The 20032-nt window shown below is 38.8% G+C and overlaps 1 protein-coding gene across 2 annotated transcripts in view; it reads right to left on the bottom strand.

Annotated features, from left to right (window-relative positions):
* LOC121519666 (choline transporter-like protein 5-A) overlaps window positions 1-20032 on the bottom strand; it is a 36025-nt gene that overhangs the window by 9215 nt on the left and 6778 nt on the right. For both annotated transcript variants that reach the window (XR_005992729.1, XM_041802468.1), the window contains exons 2-12: window positions 14899-14947; window positions 14427-14500; window positions 8335-8419; window positions 6189-6273; window positions 4880-5008; window positions 4499-4559; window positions 3371-3494; window positions 3054-3137; window positions 2619-2731; window positions 840-971; window positions 516-615 (exon numbers count right to left, since the gene is read on the bottom strand). Coding sequence is in view for 1 of the 2 variants with exons in the window: in XM_041802468.1 (XP_041658402.1) it covers window positions 516-615; window positions 840-971; window positions 2619-2731; window positions 3054-3137; window positions 3371-3494; window positions 4499-4559; window positions 4880-5008; window positions 6189-6273; window positions 8335-8419; window positions 14427-14500; window positions 14899-14947 (1036 nt within the window). In the remaining variant the exon portion in view is untranslated. The remainder of the gene's footprint in view (window positions 1-515; window positions 616-839; window positions 972-2618; window positions 2732-3053; window positions 3138-3370; window positions 3495-4498; window positions 4560-4879; window positions 5009-6188; window positions 6274-8334; window positions 8420-14426; window positions 14501-14898; window positions 14948-20032) is intronic.

The raw sequence follows: 20032 nt of genomic DNA, 5'->3' as shown, positions 1-20032 counted from the left end.
TTTGAGAACAAAAAAAAAGCAGAGACAGAAGTTTTTTGAGGCTTTAAAAGGATGACATCATCCTCCTTTAAAGGCGAGAATGGAATGTTTTATAGGCTTTAGATGATGACATCATCTTTTAAAGGCAATGATGGAACGTTTCATTGGCTTAAAAGAATGGAATTAGGATTCAACGGCAGAATGGAATGCTTAATTTGCTCAATAGGATGTTCCTAGTGGCCTCTCTTACTAAGGCCCTTCTCCCCCGACCGCTCAGCTCTTGGAAAAGTCCTGGTTGTGCCAGACTTCTTTCATTTGATAATCATGGAGGCCACTGTGCAAATTTGCAAAAATTCTATAATTTTGCTGTCGCTTTGTCATGATGAGGTACTGAATGTAGATTAATGACAATAAGGATGAATTTAAACGACTGTAGCATCAGGCTGACAAATTTTTAAAAAGCGAAGGAGGTCTAAATACTGAATAGGCTGTAAATCTAGTGCTACTTTGGTTCATATTTTCCATGCGTTTCTTACTTGCTGGCCTCTCGGAGCAGAGCGATGGCGATCCTCACTCTCTTCCTCAAGAAGATCAACATCAACAAGATTGATACCTCGGACGCTGCCAACGACACAACTATACACACACACACACACACACAAGCACACATGAGAAAAACATAGATAAACCGTCCATCGATAAATATGTCATTGATCTTGAGCACTGAAACATATGTGTCGTCCTTAATGTGTGACTTTGTGTTCTGTTATTCAGTTACAATGTGTCATTAATGACCTTTAACCCTACATACAGCAGTGATTGTAGGGATTTGTTGCACATGGTTTATGGTTTTTACTCACGGAGGATGATCCAGGTCTGTGATAGGTGTAGATACACCTGTAGATCTGACTGGAGCCCAACCTCCATGATACCCACATCAGATCCTGGATGGTCCCTGAGCCGGCCCAGCTCCATCCAGCAGAACCAGGAACCTGTCAAAACATGGCTGCTCAATAAAGTTTGTACACTATTCAGTACTGCTGGAACATTCTTTTCTTCAGACAAATCATTTACAGTCCTGACCATCAAATGAGAGTCTTTTTAGGGCACCTGCACGCCTTCTGATTGCTTCCTCTGCTCCGAAACAGGGATCAGTTTGTTCTACTGATCACTACCTTGGGTTTGGTCTGTGTTCACATAAGGACTGTATGCAAAAGACAAGGATGGAATTGTAAATAGGCTTAGGATAACATCTTTAAAAGAAAAAATAGAATGCTTAATAGGCTTTGGATAATGAAATCTTTCAAAGGTAATGATGGAATGTTTCATTGGGTTTAGATGATGACATCATCTTTTAAAGGCAGGGAAGGAATTTTTTATAGGCTTTACAGAATATTGTCTTTAAAAGGAAAGATGGGATGTTTCAGTAGGTTTAGATAATGACATCATCTTTCAAAGGTAAGGATGGAATGTTTCACTGGGTTTAGATGATGACATTATCTTTCAGATGTAAGGATGGAATGTTTCATTTGCTCTTAAAGAAGACATTAAAATTCAATGGCAAGAATGGAATGTTTGGTAAGCTTTAAAGAATGGCATCCTCTTGAAAGACAAAGATGGGATGTTTGATCAGCTTTTAAGTTTAACATTATCTTTAAAGGCAGTGAGAGAATGTTTGATGGACTCTAAAAGATGACATCATTTTTAAAGGCAAGGATGGAATGTTGCATTGGCTTTAAAGAATGACATCCTCTTTTAAATGGAAGGGTGGAATGTTTGATGGTGTTTGAAGGATGACATCCCCTTTAAGAGGCAAGTATGGAATGTTTGATAGACTTTAAAGGTTGCCATCATCTTTAAAGGCAAGGATGGAATGTTTCATTGCAATTCATCATTTACATGATGACATTCAGATGCAAAGGTGATAATGAAATGTGTTATAGGTTTGAAAGGATTAAATCATCTTTCAAAGGCAAGAAAGAAATTTGCAATGGTTTTTGAAGGAAGACAACCTTTTAAAGGCAAGAATGGAATTTTATAGGCTTTAAATGATATCTTTTAAAGGCAATAATGGATTGTTTCAGTTGCTCTTAAGGAAGACATTAAAATTCAATGGCAAAAATGAAACATTTGATAAGCTTAAGAGGGTGAATTCATTTTTAAAGGCATGGATGGAAAGTTTGAGAACAAGAAAGGCACAGAACAAAACATTTTTTTAGGCTTTAAAAGGATTACATCATCCTCCTTAAAAGGTGAGGATGGAATGCTTTGTAAGCTTTACAGGATTAAATCATCTTAAAAGGCAAACATGGGATGTTTTATAGTGTTTAGATGATATCATTTTAAATACAAAGATGGAATGTTTCATTGGCTTTAAAGAATGGCATTAAGATTCAAAGGCAAGAATGGAATGTTTAATTGGCTCAAAGTCAGAGGCCGAAAAGTTGGTGACGCTGGGGATGTTGGGAGCTTTTTCCTTATTTCTTTGTCATAGTTTTTTGGAAAAGTGTGTGAAACAGGCAAGGAGCAAGGATTTCCGTTGGTTCATCTTCTCACTAAAAATGCACCTTAAGGACGACGTCAACACCATATACTGAGAAAATGTGAGAACGATGATGATGTTAACTTGGTGTACTGACCGTAGGAGAGCAGCAGGAGGACGAAGATGATGGTGGTCCAGAGCAGTAATCCAGCAGTGAACCTCAGCAGGAGGATGAAGATCAGACTGATGAGCAGGGACAGCAGCAGACCTCTGAGAGCACACAAAATATTCACAAACATGGTTTAGGTTAAAAATATGCTGTTGTATCTTCAGATTAAATAGTAGTGTCATAGACGGGGGCTACTCTGTTGGTTGGATCTTAAAATGGCAGCAAACACAAGAATCAGAAAGTTCTAGTGATGTAAAGCATGACATTTGAACAAAGCAATGAGGAGAAAACACAAACAATCTGACTTTCAAAAAGTTTAATGCTGTAAATCCAGCAGTGTATTTATAAGTCTCTTTTGTTTTTTGCTCTGAGTTTAATGGTTTCCATTAATGCTGCTGTCCTGCTGTGTATTTGCGTGCTTACATGAGTATCCAGTCCCATGACTTGGTGTAATCCTGCACGATCTTCAAGCCGAGTTCTCTCGTGTCCACAAATCCTGTCATACCTCTGAGAGAGATGAATGGGTTAATATGAACATGAAGAAGGAAGCTAACTGAAGATGTTAAATATACAAGGTTCTAAATCCCATATTAATCAGATAAAATTAGTGTTTTTTTATTAAATCCTCATATTTTTAACACAAACCACCAAACTGTTCCCTTTTCTGAGTTCTTTGTGTGATACGATGTCAACCTTTTTCTATATTACAGATCAAATATCAGTTAAGAGAGTGGACATACTTGGCAGCGTGTTGTAGGTCAGTGATACTGTGAGCCACCTCCAGAGCGTCTTTAAACCTCGTCCTGTTTGCAACTGTCACCGTCCCATTCTGAGTGATGAATTCTGGGAGACACCTCTGCAGGACTGAAGTCAGACAACATCAGTGAAATCTGTTCTTTTTAGAATGCCAAGTAAAAATGTAAAAATGTAAAAATGTCTGGTTTGTCAATGAAGGAGTTTGGAGTCATTATTAATGCAAAGCTCATTGCATTTTCACATTTTGAGAGCATGATTTAATCATTTTTGGCTCAGATTTGGCTTACATTCTCTCTGTTTGTGTGTCAGCTTGCTCTCAAATCTTTAGTTCTTTACTCAAATATCCTACACTGTACTCAAACCATTCCCAAACCATGCTTGTGAGCCAACACAGATTTTTCTTTGTGTGTGTACGAAACTTTGTCTGCGCTCATAACGTATTTCTGCTCTTTGATTTTGTGATTAAACAACCAATAGGAAACAGGTAGAGGATGGACCAATCATGTTTGCTCTGCCCCTTGTTGCTGTGCTGTTCTCCAGGAGAAATTTCCTTCTCATTTCATTAAGTGGGTCATTAAGACTAAAAAGACTAGAAAGGCATGAAGAAGACTCCATGGTCAAGTGGGAGAAAGTTTGTTTTTGAGATGAGACCAAAATGGTGCTTTTTGGCTTCACTGCACATCACCACAAAGACACCAGCTCCACTGTGAAGCATGGTGGTGGCAGCATCATTCTGTGGGGATACTGCTAGCCAGCCCTGGAAGGTTTGTTAAGGTAAAAAGAACAATGAAAAGGGCAAAGTATAGGAAAATCCTGAAGGACAGTCTTACTCAGTAACCTGCAGTAATCTTGCAACCTGACAGAGCTTGAGCAGTTTTGCAAAGAAGAATGGAGTAAAACTGCAGCAAAAGATCAATCAAAGGTGCAACACAGACATAAAGGGAGTGAATATCTCTGGAATCATTTATTTCACCCAACATATTTAACCTTAACTGACATCTCTCTGGCAAAAAAGCCAAAAAAGTGTTTTTAAACCTAGAGCAAGTTCAATATTAATAGTTTAAAAATCATATAACATGATGCTGGTGTCTGTGTGTGCGGTTTATTCTCACTGGGTCTGCTGGGGACGATCATGGATGGACAGTCTTCGTCTCTGAGCACCTGAGACACCGGCTGGCACAAACACAGCAACATTTTAATATCATTTCAAATAAACACACATGTAAAATTACACCTGTATCTGTGTTAACATATTGATTGCTTTTAGCCAAAGTTTTGCAAAGATCATTTTTCTACCCTGCATCAATAACGTGTTTCCATATTCAGTCAGGCTGCCAGAAGTTTAATTTGTTAAATGCAGATAATAATAATCCTAATAATCACATGTGTGGTTGCATGTTTATATCTCTCTGTAGTTCCAGGTCAGCTTTGTCTTCATCCTGCATTCATATGCTGAGGTACATGTCAACACATGCCATTGTTGATCTATTCACCTTTTGAGGATGGTTGAAGCCCGGCTTACAGAACTGTTGGTAATAATCAAAGTGACTGCGGTTGAGTTTGTGCTGCAGCTGCATCTCTGAGTAGGTCAGAAAACGGTCCGGGCACTTCGACACGCACATCTGGAAGAGAAAGGAAAAGTTAACAACATTTTAGGACATTTTCTGGTTTGATCCTTCATTAAAAAATTTAGGCTCAATCCCAACCTGCTTAGCTCCACCTATTTTGTTTTTTTTCCACATTTTCGTAGAGTTTAAGGGTGTCCTTAGTCTTGTTGAATATAGGGGTAAGGTGAAGGTCTAGGCCTTTAAAGCAGATTTTCAGGGGAACACTAAAAACTGAGTGTTATGGGAAATCTCCCAGAATGCATCATGGTTAAAATTTTACAATAACAATCTGATATCAAAATGTGATGCTGTCCAGATGCATCATGGTCCTTTTAATTTCAAACAAGCATTTTTTTAAAACCCTTCTAGAACAGTCCTAGTGAAGAGGATTAGGGCCGCTTTACATTTAGCCTATTATTTTCAAATTCTGGAAAAATAGAACTGTGAGATAAAAGTCGGAATTTCAAAATCAAAGTCAGAATTCCGAGATTAAAGTCAGGACTCTGAGTTTAAAATCAGAATTCAAAGATCAAACTCAGAATTCTGAGATTAAATCTGGAATATTAAGATTAAAAATTCAGAATTCTGAGATCAGAGATGGAATTCTGAGATAAAATTAAGAATTCTAAGATTAAAGTCTGAATTCTGAGACTAAATTTGGAAATCAGAGATTAAAGTGAGAATTCTGGGATTAAAGCCAGAATTCAAAGATCAAATTCTGAATTCTGAGATTAAATTTGGAATTCTGAAATCAAATTCAGAACTCTACCAATTTACCACTTTTATACCACAAAATACCACTTTTAAAATTCTGAGGTCAAATTCAGAATCCTAAGAATATAGTTAAAATTCTGACATTAAAGTTAGAATTTTTACAAAAAGACAATTTTTTAAAATTCTGAGATCAAAGTCAGAATTCGGAGATCGAAGTCGGAATTCTGAGACAGAGTCAGAATTCTGAGCTCATAATCAGAATAATGAGATCAGAGTTTGAACTCTGAGATTAAACTCAGATATCTGATATTATCTTTCAGGATTTAAGAAAAGCCTTGATTAAAAGAATAAGAGTCCCTTATCTTCTTCCATAACGTCCGGCATTGTCGTCTTGTCTGTTGTTATCAGGACTTAAAGGACCGTCACATTTCACACAGTTGGGAGTGGGAATGGAGCAGTTGGGGTCAAAGGTCTACCATACCTGTGTGGTGGGACACTGCAGGTTGATGAGGATCGCTGGGTTTGTACATTTCAGGATGTTGAAGTAGAATAAAATCGGCTTCTCCCTGAAAATAAAAACTTCCTGTTAGATCCACCATGATAAACTGGGCTATACAAACTCTGGCTGGACAAGTCTTTACAGTGATGTAGTAAAATTATGACCTTAATTTGGTTTCTACAACATGACTAAAAGATGAAATCCAGGATATCTACAACATGATCCTGGAGGATTTTTCATCCTGTTTCCTAAACTGACGGTTGGTTATAAAAATGCCTTAGCAGCTCTACGGCTCTATCACTGAATTTAATTTAAATTTTTAAAGAACTTTTCAGTAAAATAGAGAATGACCAGCAGGGGGCAGCAGAGACCACAGAAACATGCTGTATGTGCTTCTGAGCTGATTCTTCATCTTTTATGAGTCTTTGTCTGAACCTCACTCCAAACCGGCACATGAAATACCAGATATAAACTCATATACAGATCAATAAGGATCGATCAGTTATCAGATGAACAGGTGGGATACATGGAGGCTTTAGAGCTTGACATGAACACAGAAGAATGGTGGACAAAGACAGAGCCTGCTTTCTTCAGGACTCACATGGATCTGATTTGTTTGAATTTTGCTGTCATCAGACTTGGCTGGTTCTTGAACCAGATGATGAGCGGCGTGTGCGGCTCAGGGATGAGCAGATTTTTTGATCCTGATGTGTATTTTACAGCAGAGACCAAGCGTAGTAAGGCAACGATCACATTTAGTAGGTTATCAACATCATCAACTCCTTTTAATAAGGCTGCAGGAAAAGGTCTGAGTAGAGTTGTGTTGGAAAAATGTTTTTCTGTTTTTCTGTTTTTACACATGCCTGCATGGCGGCATAATGGGACCCGACTATAAAAAAATAATAAATAAAGAGGATGTGTTAATTATTGAGAGGCCCCTGGCTGCAGACATCCATAAATGCGTGCATACTTTACATATCTGAAAGCGCATGTTCCAATAGGATCACTGACTGCTATCCAGTGCTTCCAGCTGTAGCTTTTGGAGGAGGAATGACAGCAACAGAAAGTTTTTCAAAAAAAGAAAGAGACTGATGGAGACAGAGAAGTGGGCCTTGGTAGTCGTAAATGTGAAATTTATTCATGAATAATAACGTCATATATTTAATAACTGCCCAAATAAAAGCTGGACAGAAAAACAAGTTTTAATTTGGAAAATTTAAAAGATAATAAAAAGTACTTTAAAATGAGTTATTTTATAATATCTGGTGTTCACTTTCTTGGTTTTAAATGTCCACATTGATCACAAACGTTACAGTCTATAATTAAAACTGTAAAAATCTTTAACTCTTAAAATGTAAAAACCACACAAGCGTTTCCAGATGTCTGATGTCAGGTTTTCTTCTAATTTTGATTAAAAAATGAGTGCATTAATCCGGAACTCTGATTAATCATAATTAATGTGATTAATCCTGACATCCAATTTTAACCACACTCAGAATTTTGAGTTTAAAAAGAAGTAAATTTATCCAAAAGAGGTCAAAATTTTTGAGTTTCAAACATCAGAAATGAAGAGGAATCATATCTTAAAATAAAAGTCATTATGAAGTCTAAAATAGCTGACTAGAAGAAAATTATATCAGATGGAGCTGTTTTCCTTACACAAGCCTATTAGTTAAGAGCCTAATCAATTATACTTTTAATTAGGAAACATCAATAAGGACACACTTTTGATCTGGGCCAATAATGATCCCATCAATAACATCCGGACTAAGAAGAGTCATTTCTGTAAACTGGGGCTGTCAGGACACTGTTTTAGTTGGTTTTTAGTTTAAAACTTTAGGAACTTGAATATTCAAGTCTGAATACTCAAAATTAATGACTTTTAAACTCTAAAATTTCACATTTTTTTGAAGATGAATGGATCCTCTTTATTTGTGGAGTAACCCTGACAACCTTCATCAGCACACTGGTCTAAATCTTGTGGCAGTTTTTATAAATTTGTAGATAAGCTGTTAGAAATGATCAGCAGTTAAAGCTTTTCTGTGGACCTGGAGCTGCTTCATTCACAGATTTTATGTGTTTATGTATGAAGAGTAACAACATTAACAGAGTCATGATGGAGACTTACTCGTTGATGGTTCCTATCTGACCACAGAACTGACCGTAGCTGTCGGTGGGATAAAGAACCTTCTTTGGATCTCCGTGTAACCACGCTGAAAAACAGAGAGAGAGGATTGTTAAACAGGAATCACATTTATGAGGGATGTGAGCAGTGGTGTAGACCAGGATATATGCAGGGACACGGTCTCATTCTTCAGACTCGGTTGCTTGTGCTCCTTTTCTTACCACACCATGAATCTGCTTTGATACGGCCTCTAAAGAACAGCCTGCTCTTTAGGCAGTGACCTTCTGTGGCTTACCCCGTTGTCAGTGTTGGTCTTCTGGACATTTGTCAAATCAGCAGTCTTCCCCATGATTGTGGTTGTGTGTCTGTATCATTCTGATACACTTAAATGTTCCAAATCATCAAACAGATTTTAATATTAGACAAAGATAACCTGAGTAAATAGACAATTAGGTTTAGATGTTAATTTCATTTATTTAGGTAAAAAAAAGCCACCCAAACCTGCCTGGCTCTATGTCAAAAAGTAACTACCCCCTTTGTTAAATCACAAACTAACTGTGATTAACCCCATTCTCTGTTAAGCAGAGTTCACTCGCCACACCCACACCTGAAGAAACATCTCGATCATTCCCAAGACTTTTTGGGGAGACATTCTGTGGACCGATGAGACAAAAGTTGGATTTTTGGAAGGTGTGTGTCCCGTTACATCTGGAGTAAAAATGACAGCATTTGATAAAAGGAACATCATGCCAACAGTCAAACATGGTGATGGCAGTGTGATGGTCTGGGGATGCTTTGCTGCTTCAGGATCTGGACCATGGAGCTATGAATTCTGCTCTCTACCAGAAAATCCTGAAGGAGAATGCCCGGCCATCAGTTCATGACCTCAAGCTCAAGTGCTCTTGGGTTATGGAGCAGGACAAGGATCCATAACACACCAGCAAGTCCACCTCTGAATAGGTTAAAAAAATCAAAGTTAACATTTTGGAGTGGCCTGGTCAAAGTCTGGACTTAAATCTGATTGAGATGCTGCTTATGCTGGAAAACCCTCCAATGTGGCTGAACTCTGCAAAGAAGAGTGAAACAAAAGTCCTCCACAGTGGGGACGCTGTTGCTGCCAAAGATGGCAGAATCAGATATTAGGTTTAGGATACTTTCACATGGGTTAGGAAGGTCTGGATGGCTTTCTCCCTTTAATAAATGAAATCATCATTTCAAAACTGAATTCTGTATCAACTTCAGCTATTGTCTAATACTGATGATCTGAAATAATTAAGTGGGACAAAAATACACAAAAATATAAGAAATCAGGGAGTGGGCAAAAGCTGTTTTTTAGTGAATTTAGAGGGCATTAATAGAATTTTTTGAGCTGCACTAGTGCTCTGGTTCTGGCTGCTCTTGAAATAAAAACAAAGATCTTAAAGTGTATTTAGAATCTGATCAGGAGTCATTAAGGATCTGATCTGCTGGTCTGAGTCCACAGTCCTGCAAACTGATTCTATGATAAGGAAACATAAACGGGTCAGGGATTTAACGTGCTGATCAAAAGGCATCACATGATTTATAAGACCTGTGGTCAAAATCATTCGGTAATATGAGGCGAAATAATAAAGAGGCAAAGATGAGGACTGGAAGCAGAAGCTCAGAGCTTTGCATTGATAAAAAGATGATGATGGCACTCAGACAAAGGAGCGGTGGAGAGGAGGAAGTATTGAGGGGTGGGGGGGCTGGGGTGATGTCATCCAGAATGATGTCATCATTTTAGAGAGTGGCTGAGCGCGGCAGCGGGGGCACATGTGAGTTTATTTCTGCAGTGATGCTCTTTATCCATTCACCCGTACCACTAGTGCACGTGAAAATGCAGAGTATGATGGGATGATGTCACCATGGCTCCCAGTACAAACACCCACACTCCATCAGTCAAGGAATGAGCTCATACTGGGATATGAGGGCTCACAAACATCAGCCGTATTTCTGCAGAGAGGTCTGCAGAGGCAGATAAAAACATGAAGCTATTTGTACCTGCGGACAGAACTCTACCTGTCCGCTGATCATGTTTGACTCGTTTTCAAAAATCTTTATGAAATATATTCACTCAATAAATATAATGTTTTCATCCAGGGTGGGAGAAGAGTTTTTGTTTTCTCAAATTCAGAGTCCATTTGCTTCATCTGCAATACAAGCACAACTGTAAAGTGTAATTAAAAGTAGTTCAGTCAGGAACTCTATCATCAAACGTTTAATCATTTTATTGCATGGCTGGAAACCCCCTATGCATTTATGACAATCCATATTGAACACAATAATAGTCGTTCTAAAGCAATTAATCCATAGTAGTATGAATCTGTATGTGAGGGTGCAACAATGCTATAAAGGAGGAGGCTGGGGTGGAGGAGGCTAGGCTTTGCTAGCAGCAGCAGCAGCAGCGTGATGCATCCGCATAAATGCAAGCAGGGATAGATGACAAGTATTTCATATTGAAATGGACAGCTGTGTTGAGAGAAAGAGCTGTGATTGGCAGTGGGAGCTGGGAGGCAATAATGAGGATCATATGACTACTGCGTCCTGCATGAACTAAGGTTAACTGAACATGTCAGTAACATGTCTGGGTATAAAGGAAGAATTATAGAGAGGCAGAGTTGCTAAAAGTAAAGATAGGCAGATGTTCACCAATATGACAAAAAATTGCTTCTAGAAATTATGGAACCATTTCAGAAAAATGTTCCTTAACAAAACTGTGAAGACTGAATATCCCACCATCTACAGTCCATAATATCAACAGATTAAGAGAATCTGGAGAGATCTCTGTGAGCAAGAGGTAAGGCTTAGGGTCAGTATTGGATGCTGGTGATTGTGGGGCCCTCAGGGGCCACTGCATTAAAAACAGGCATGATTCTGGACTGGAAATCACTGCATGGGCTCAGGAACGCTTCCAGAAATGACTGTCTGTCTACATGGTTCCCCATGTCATCCACAAATGCAAGATAAATATGCTTACAGGATCGAGAAACGGCACTGCTTCTCTCATTTAAAATGGACTGAGGCAGAATGGAAAACTGTTCTGTGGTCAGATTAGTCAAAATGTAAAACTATTTTTTTAGAGATGACTTTTGGGGCATTTTGTCTTTATTCAGATAGGGTATGGGAGGAGAGATTGGGGAAGACATGCACCAAACATGTGCAGAGACCAGTGTGACCAGTTCGTTGAGGACTGTAGCCTCTACTTATGGATGCCTGCTCTACTCACTGAGCTACCCCGGACAGCCACAGATTTTAAATCATGTTTGGAAACCATGCATGCCGTGTCCTGCAGACTAAAGAGGAGAGGGACCATCCAGCTTGGAACAGTTCTAAAGCCTCCATCTCTGATGGTATGGGGTCGCATTAGTGACTATGTCACACATGTCTGTAAAGGCAATATCAATGCTGGAAAGTAAATAAACAGAGGTTTTAGAGCAACATATGCTCCCATCCACACAACATCTCTTCAATGGAAGGCCTGGACTATTTCAGCAAGACAATGCTAAAAAACATCCATCACAACAGCATGGCTTCACAAAATCCTGATTTGGCCTGCCTGTAGTCCAGACCTTTCACCAATAGAAAACATGTGGACTATCATCCAGCAACTGGTCTCATTGCCTCCTGGATGTTTACAGACTGTTGTTAAAAGAAGAAAGGATGCTACAAAGTGGTAAACATGGACCTGTCCCAACTTTTTTGAGATGTGTTGCAGCCATCAAATTTAAAATGAGCTTATATCTTTCATGAAATAGTAAAGTGTCTCAGTTTTAACATCTTATATGTTGTTAGTGTTCCAGTGTGAATAAAATAAAGGTTTATGACATCTGAACATCATTGACATCCGGTTTTATTTACGTTTTACACAGTGTCCCAACTTTTATGGAACTGAGGTTGTATTTAGACACTGTGTAGGAGTTTCTCAGTTACTGTCCATGATCTGGTGTCCTGGACTTATATTCTTCACTAGACTGTCATCCTTTGGAGGTCTCCAGGCAGATCCAGAACTCATTGGACAGATTATGTACCCCACCTGGTCTGGGAATGCCTCAGGATTCACAGGGAGAAGCTGCTTTAATACAGCCTGGATGAATGGAAGAAGATGGCCGTACTACTGAGTTCTCACAGCCTCTCTACTATCACTGTCTCTCTGATATTAAACAGCGCCATAGTTTTCCTGACTGAGCTGGTGAGACTCTCCTCCTGCTGTAAACTTCCTCTCATGCAGCTGTTTCTCTTCTCTGCAGCTTTAACATCAAACATTTCGAACCCGCCTCGGTCCTGATCGCCTGCTGTGACTTCAGGAGTGTGTGAATGTTTCTATCAGCGCTGTTTTACCCACGTTTCTCTGTCTTTTATCCTGGCTGTTTCTCACACACCGCCGTCTCTCTGAGGGAGCTAACTCTGATCATCCTCCCAGCAGTCATCCTTCCTCCCATCCTCTCCTCATTTCACTCCCTCTCCTGAAGGAACCACGTCCCATTTTTACATCCGTGTGATGGAGTAAGAAAGAGAGCAGAAACACAGAAGCAGAGCAGGGAAACTGAGGAGGTTTTTACACCTTCTCAATCATGTTTGATATTTATGATTGTACGTTGGTGAGGCTCTGATGCAAAGGCAGAGGTAAAATAACCGTATGGACGCCTCAGACATGAGGATTACTTGGACCAATAATCATTTTCAATGAACCTAAAATTTTGGGACAACATGCACATGTTCAAATGATCATGGCTATTTTACTTAACAGCACTCACATCAAAAAAAGAGAAAAATGTGTTATTTCATAAATAAACCTTAAATTAGAAGTTAGTGTGGATAACATCATGATAAAAGGTCATTCTGATTTAAGAAAAGGGGCTTACATTTTGAAAAAGGCTATACTGTACTACATCATAAATAAAATGTATTGTTCGTTGCCTTGGTAAGAGTGGGTATTATTCAGGTTAAATATAAAAAATGGTTACCACAACTTTACAACGGATCAATATCTTTCTGACCTCCATGGACCCCCAATCCGTCTTTGCTCCAGAAAGTTCCTCTATCCCAGGGGTGTCAAACTCGAGGCCCGGGGGCCAAATCCGGCCCGTGGAACAGTTGCATCCGGCCCGCAAGATCATATGATATTTCTGTTATAACTGGCCCATCAGTATGAGATCTGAAGATTTCCTCAAGTATAAAAATGTGAACGTATGCTTGATGATTTAAGATATCCTTAAGTCATAAAATCTGAAAAAGTAAGGAGTAAAAATACTCAGATAAAAAGTCATTTATATGGGAAAATAAATTGATTTGTTTTTTAATTTCGCATTTTCAATTTTGCATCTCATAACAAGGACTCAAACTTCAGATTTTGGCTTTTTATTTTGTACTTTGAGCATTTCAACTCATAATTTTGACTTCTTATATAATATTTTGAGATTCTTCATTCATAATTTAAAATTCTAAGTCATATTTTGACATTTATAACTAATTATTTTGTATATTATCTCATATTTTCAACTCCTTACTTTTACTTCATAATCCTATAGTAACTTTTAGAACCAGAATTTAAAAATCTTAATCATATTTTGACTTTTAATTTCATGATTACAATTTTTAGTTCATATTTTGAGCTTTAAAACTCATCATTTTGACTTTCCTTCTAATACATTTGCCTTTAAAAAACATAATTTTTCAATTTCAATTTCATGTTTTGACATTTTTGAATTAATAATTTTTATTTTTATTTTTTTCAGATTATGAGACTTTAACCTCAAACTCATTTATCATCAGTACAAAGTTTTTTTTTTTTTTTTCATATTTTATTATTGGTGAAATGAGGTTGACAGTTTATGGTTCAAAACGCGACCCTGTTAGGCCCTCAGGTTAGACCTGAATCCAGAGTCTGGCCCTGCTGTGGCTGAGTTTGACACCCCTGCTCTGTCCCCTCTTATGGGCGGCGTTGCCAATGAAAGAGAGCCACGGTAACACAGCCTGTTTGACTCGTAGCTCCGAGAGTTTCAAGAGAAAACCGTGCAGGAAGAAGCCGATCAAAGAGGATTTTATTAGCACGGCGCAGTGTATCAGTGACTCACCCACGATCCCCAGGGCGACGTAAGCGAGGATGACAACGATGAAGATCAAACAACATAAGACATCAGTGCAGCTCCTGCAGACAGAGAATAGCAAAGCAGTGTTCACACAACAACAGCACACTTTCTTAAAGTCGATTTTGAGTGAAGTATCCTTTTATATGAAAAAAAAGATAAAAAATAAAGTCTGATCAAATAAGACACAACTATATAATCATAAGGTGTCAGATATGTTTTGTCCTGTCTGCTCCAAGAGACTGTTGGATGTTAAACTTTTTTTTAAAGGATGTAAAGACTAAAGAGAGGTGCTTTAATTTTGTCTGTCATAATAAGAATGTAAGCATTAAAATGTGTTCTGGAAACGTAAATAAAGAGACCATGTTTAAATGAAACCAAATGCTCTTTATGGGTGTAATGTTTGAGCCATTACAATAAATGATCTGTTCTGATTGATATGAAAGAAGATCTGAGTTACCGTCTGCGGACCGGACCTCTGAAGGACGGATCAAACTTGTGAGGGACTCCTGAAAAAAAAACAGGAAGAAAACTAATAAAATAAATCTGTTAAACCCTGTTAAAAGACATGAAACTTTCATACTGATTACACATATCATGGAATATTAAAATATTTTTTTGTTTATATCTTGACTATAACATCCCACAGCTTATGGTAATCAAAACTCCACTATCAATATATAAATAGTATATAAGGACAATTAAATTATTTAATTTAAAACGCAGAGATGTGCATCTTCACAAAAGTGTGATCATTATGCTCTCTGTTTGAGCGTGCATTTAATCTAAATTATTTCTGTTCTATAGGTTTGGCAAGTTCACATTTAAAGTCCTTCTTAAGTGATAGAAAGTCTGTATTTTAATTTTATTATATGATGGGTCAACATCTTTAAGTTTTTAAAGTTAAGCTTCAAAATAAAAATGAGGCAGTAAAATCTGCTAAAGGAGGGTGTAGCTGAAGCCACGCCCAGTACTTAAGCTGCAAGATTTCTTTTGTTTTTTAAGATTTATTTTTGGGCCTTTATTAGACAGAAGAGGACAGTGGATAGACTTGGAAACAGGGACGAGAGTGGGGAGAGACATGCAGCTAATGGCCATAGGACGGATTCGTTCCAGGCCCGCCAGCGTACATGGGACACGCTTTAAACCACTCAACCATCTGCGCACCCCAAGCTGCAAGGTTGTTGGCCTCTTCCTCTGCATCTGTCAGCTCTACCCTGGATCAGCACTGTGCTCTCGCTTACAACCAACCTCCACCCCAGCATCCACCTGATCGCTCGGACTGGAGGTTTAAGATGTTATCTCTTCACTCCTCACTGCTGCATGTAAAATTAATCTGCCAGGAGCGATTAAGTCGGCGCCTGATGCCAAACGATGCTATGCTGTCATAATAAATGCTTGAACAAATCACAAACCTGAGATTACTGACTGAACTTGGAAATCCTAGCTCGATACACATTTGTCGCTCTTCAGCCAAGGTCAAGCTCAACTGCTTTTTTTTTTTTTTTTTAAATCGGGGCCTTTTCACCCCTGGTAATACCTGCAGTGACTGCTGGGGATTCACAGGCCCATGGAACATCCACAGCATGACCAGGGTCTCAGACAGGAAGAACCCTAGGCCTGGTTCATTCACCACCTCCCCCCTTACTCCACCCTAAAAATGGTGAATTTTTTTTTACCAAACCCCTGAAAATGTGCAAAGACATCCAGCGCATGACTGGGGTTGTGTCAATCTGCCCTCCTGCCTGATGGTTCCCTCAGATGGACCACTTGCCCCCCCCCCCGACATCACAGCCTTGTTGGGACATGGCGGCCATCCACCAACCATCCACTACTCCTCCATCTGGACCATCCAGGGTTGCACAGCACTCATCAGTCAACAAGACTGTTTGAAAATGAGTCTTCATGTATTTCTGGGCCCACTGCAGCTGTTTCTGCTTGTGAGCATTGGTTAGGGGTGGCTGAATAGTAGGTTTATACATGACTGCAAGCCTCTGGAGGATCCTACACCTTGAGGTTTGTGGGACTCCAGAGGCACCAGCAGCTTCAAATGCCTGTTTCTTTACTTTTCTAGATTTATGTTGGGATGTGTTGCTGACATCAAATCCAAAAAGAGCAAATATATCTTGAAATGGTAAAATGTCTCAGTCTCTGCTCCTGCAGTCATCTCAATATAACCTTTGTTAAGACGACAAGCCTCTCCGTCCTTCCACTTTTACATCACCAGTATTTAAATCCGTATTTTTATATGTGTTTGTTTAACCTATATTCAGTTTTGTAACTTACTTTCCTGAGTATCCTCTAAGTCTAAATCTGTGGTTTTAACAGCAGCAGCAGTGTGGAATATCTCTGTGAGCTCCGTTTATCGCTACAAACGCTTCTGCATCCAGACGTCTCCAGTTTGGCGTCCTGTCTGAAGTTTGAAGTTTGAAGCTCTGAGGAGCGGAGAACTGGGACACGCCGGCTCTGTCATGTCTTATTCAACAGTCTGATACTCTCATAGCTCTTTGTATTCTGATCTTAGTCAAAATCTTCTGAAATAAAGATGACACGGGCTGACAGAGAGGTTTCTAGTTCTGCTCCAAACAGGTTCTAAAACAGCCAGTCTTTAATAAATATAACAGAGAACACATAGAACGTTTGATGATTTTATCAAACTCATATCAGCATTTGATCGGTTCTGATCAATAATCCTGGACTTTAAACAACTCACAGTAACATTTCTACACAACAGTTGACAGTGTTTTAATTTTATTATTGATCTTTATCAACATGTTTGAACCACTGGAAGTCTCACAGAACTAAAACCACTTCAAACATTTAATAATTAGCTTAATTTTTAAATAACTACATCCTTTAACCTCTCTGTGGTCGGTCACTCATCAATATCTAAGCATCATCTGCATCATTTCACCGTCATACACACCATAGAGAAAAACTCCCACACATGTACGCCCCACACATTATTCCCCCATACATGTCAGTAAATATTCAGATGTCTCCTCGTCCTCTTTCATCCTCCAGCTTCCTGTCAGACTTTCAAGTTGTGTTTTAAATGTAACAGCCAATCAGAGGCCGCTGTGTCTTCTTCGTCTTCTACTGAGCAGAAACAAACTCAGCTTCAAATCTCATTCTGGATTCTTTTTTAAGTTTTATCATTTATTAAAGGTTCAGATATTTCAGAATTCTGTTCCTTAGGTTTTGTCATCCGGTTATCCTCGACAAACCTACACACTGAAGGAGTCAAAAACAAGGAAAGCTGGATAATTCTGTGATTATTTGATAAACAAGCAAAGATCAATTATTTAACCAATTGATCAGTTATAAGTGTATGTATATTTGTCATAATTTAACAAATCTATTAATCAGCTCACAAACACAAACAAAATAACCAAAAAACCTAACCACCAACAAATAAAGAAGGCAACCAACCAACAAACAAAAAACACCAACCAACCAACCAACCTACAAATCCATTAACCAATGAAACATCAAATCAACATATCAACAAACCAATCATTATACAACTAATCCATCAACAATTCACACAACAAATCAATTAAAAAACAACCAGCCTAAAAAAACAAACAAACAAACAAACAAAACTACCACCCAACAAATCGATAAACCAACCAACCTAAAAATCGAGGAACATCCACCCAACAACTATCAAGTTAATTTACAAACCACCCAACAAATCAACCAATGTACAACTATTTATCCACATTTCTCAATCATTTAGATAAGCCAACTATTGATCCACCAGACCAGCAATCCACCAGCCAATCGATTTACTTATGAACAAACCAACCAACTAATCAACAAGCCAATTAATGCATTAAAAAATACAGCCGACCAGCTCACTATCACCCTAGCTGTAACATTACTTTCTAGACTCTTTCCATTCAAAATACATCAGGAATAAATCATACACTCCATCAATTTTAGAAACATGAATCCACCATGAAACAGACAAAAACAGGAGACGTAGAACAGGGAAAGAACATGTGGACATCTATATCAGACCTTAGAAAATAAAGTGTGACGGTTTACAAAAACAGAGGAACAAAGAGATAAATAGAAGGAGGGGCAGAGCTCCCACAGTTATACAACCAGACAGAGGAACAACAGAAATGTTCTGGTTCATATATGGAGAAGGAAAGATGGGTGAGGTGGAGACGTGGGACCAGAAGGATGCTGGGAGGAAGAGGGATATGGAGGGAGTAGATGGTGGGGGAAGTTTGGAGGTGGGGGCTGAAGACCTCAAGGGGGATGGCTGGGAGACACAGACGAGTCCACAGGGATTACAATGTGTCTGCAGATGACACAGATGTCAACAGACTGAGACAGCTCCAACAGAGCAACAAACACCAGTGATACTGAATAGATGGGCATAGAGAGTGTGTTATCATAAACACGATAAAAAGATGTTCATGCCAAGGTCAGAAAACATGTCGTAATCATGATTATTTATTGATCAGAGAACGTTTTGTACACCAATAGGAGTTTCTGAATGGCTTCAGGATGGTAAGCGAGCGCTGGAAATTTGTGCAAGTAACTAAAGATTTGAGAGCAAGCAGACATTAAGAGCACAGAGAAAATCTGAGCCCGAAAATCATGATCTCAAAACGTTAAAATGTGCTTTTAAGTTTTGCAAAAATAATGACTTCATTTGAAACCACCTTTTTCTCAAACTTTGTGATTTGGGAAATTTTTGTCCTTAGAATTAACATCCTATCTTACTGTGATGAAACTGGTGATTTACACTCCTACTGATCTTGAAAACGCCAAGAGTACCCAAAGATCCTTGTTTTTCATTATTCATTATAATATCAAATCATAGATATCTTACATGGACAAAAGTATTTGGTCATCCCGGTTTATTATTGAATTCAGCTGTTTTATCAGACCTGTTGCCACAGGTGTATAAAATCAAGCACCTATGCAGTCTCCATTTACACACATTTATGATACTAAAGGGGTCGTTCTGAAGAGCGCAGTGACTTCAAACATGGTACTGTGATGGATGCTATCTTTGCAATAAGACAGTTTACGAGGTTTTATCCTTGCTGGATATTCAACAGTCAACTGTAAGTGACATTATTAGAAAGTGGAAGCGTTTAGGAACAACAGCAACTCAGCCACAAAGCAGAAGACCACGTAAAATCACAGAGCGGGGGCAACGACTGCTAAGGAGCATGGTGTGTTAAAGTCACCAACGCCCTGCTGATCTGAAGAGTTCTGAACTTCCACTGGCATTAATGTAAACACTAAAACTGTGCAGCACTTGGTCCAATGCCAAGAGTCGGATGAAGTGGTGTAAAGTACTGGAACTGAAAGTAACCTGCCTGTCTGCATCATGTAAAATGTTAAATTTGCTGGAGGGATAATGGTATGGGGCTGTTTATCAGGGTTTGGACTAGGCCCCTTATCTCCAGTGAAGGCCAATCTTAATGCTTCAGCCTAACAGGACATCTTGGACAATACTATGCTTCCAATAACAAACTGGCAACAGTTTGGGGAGGCCCTTTTATATTCCAGCATGACTGTGCCCCAGTGCACAAAGCAAGGACTATAAGACATGAGCACAGAGC

Source organism: Cheilinus undulatus, linkage group 13, assembly GCF_018320785.1.
Source record: "Cheilinus undulatus linkage group 13, ASM1832078v1, whole genome shotgun sequence".
NCBI lineage: Eukaryota > Metazoa > Chordata > Actinopteri > Labriformes > Labridae > Cheilinus > Cheilinus undulatus.
The sequence above is the reverse complement of the archived record's forward strand: the minus strand, read 5'-3'. Positions and strand labels throughout refer to the sequence as shown.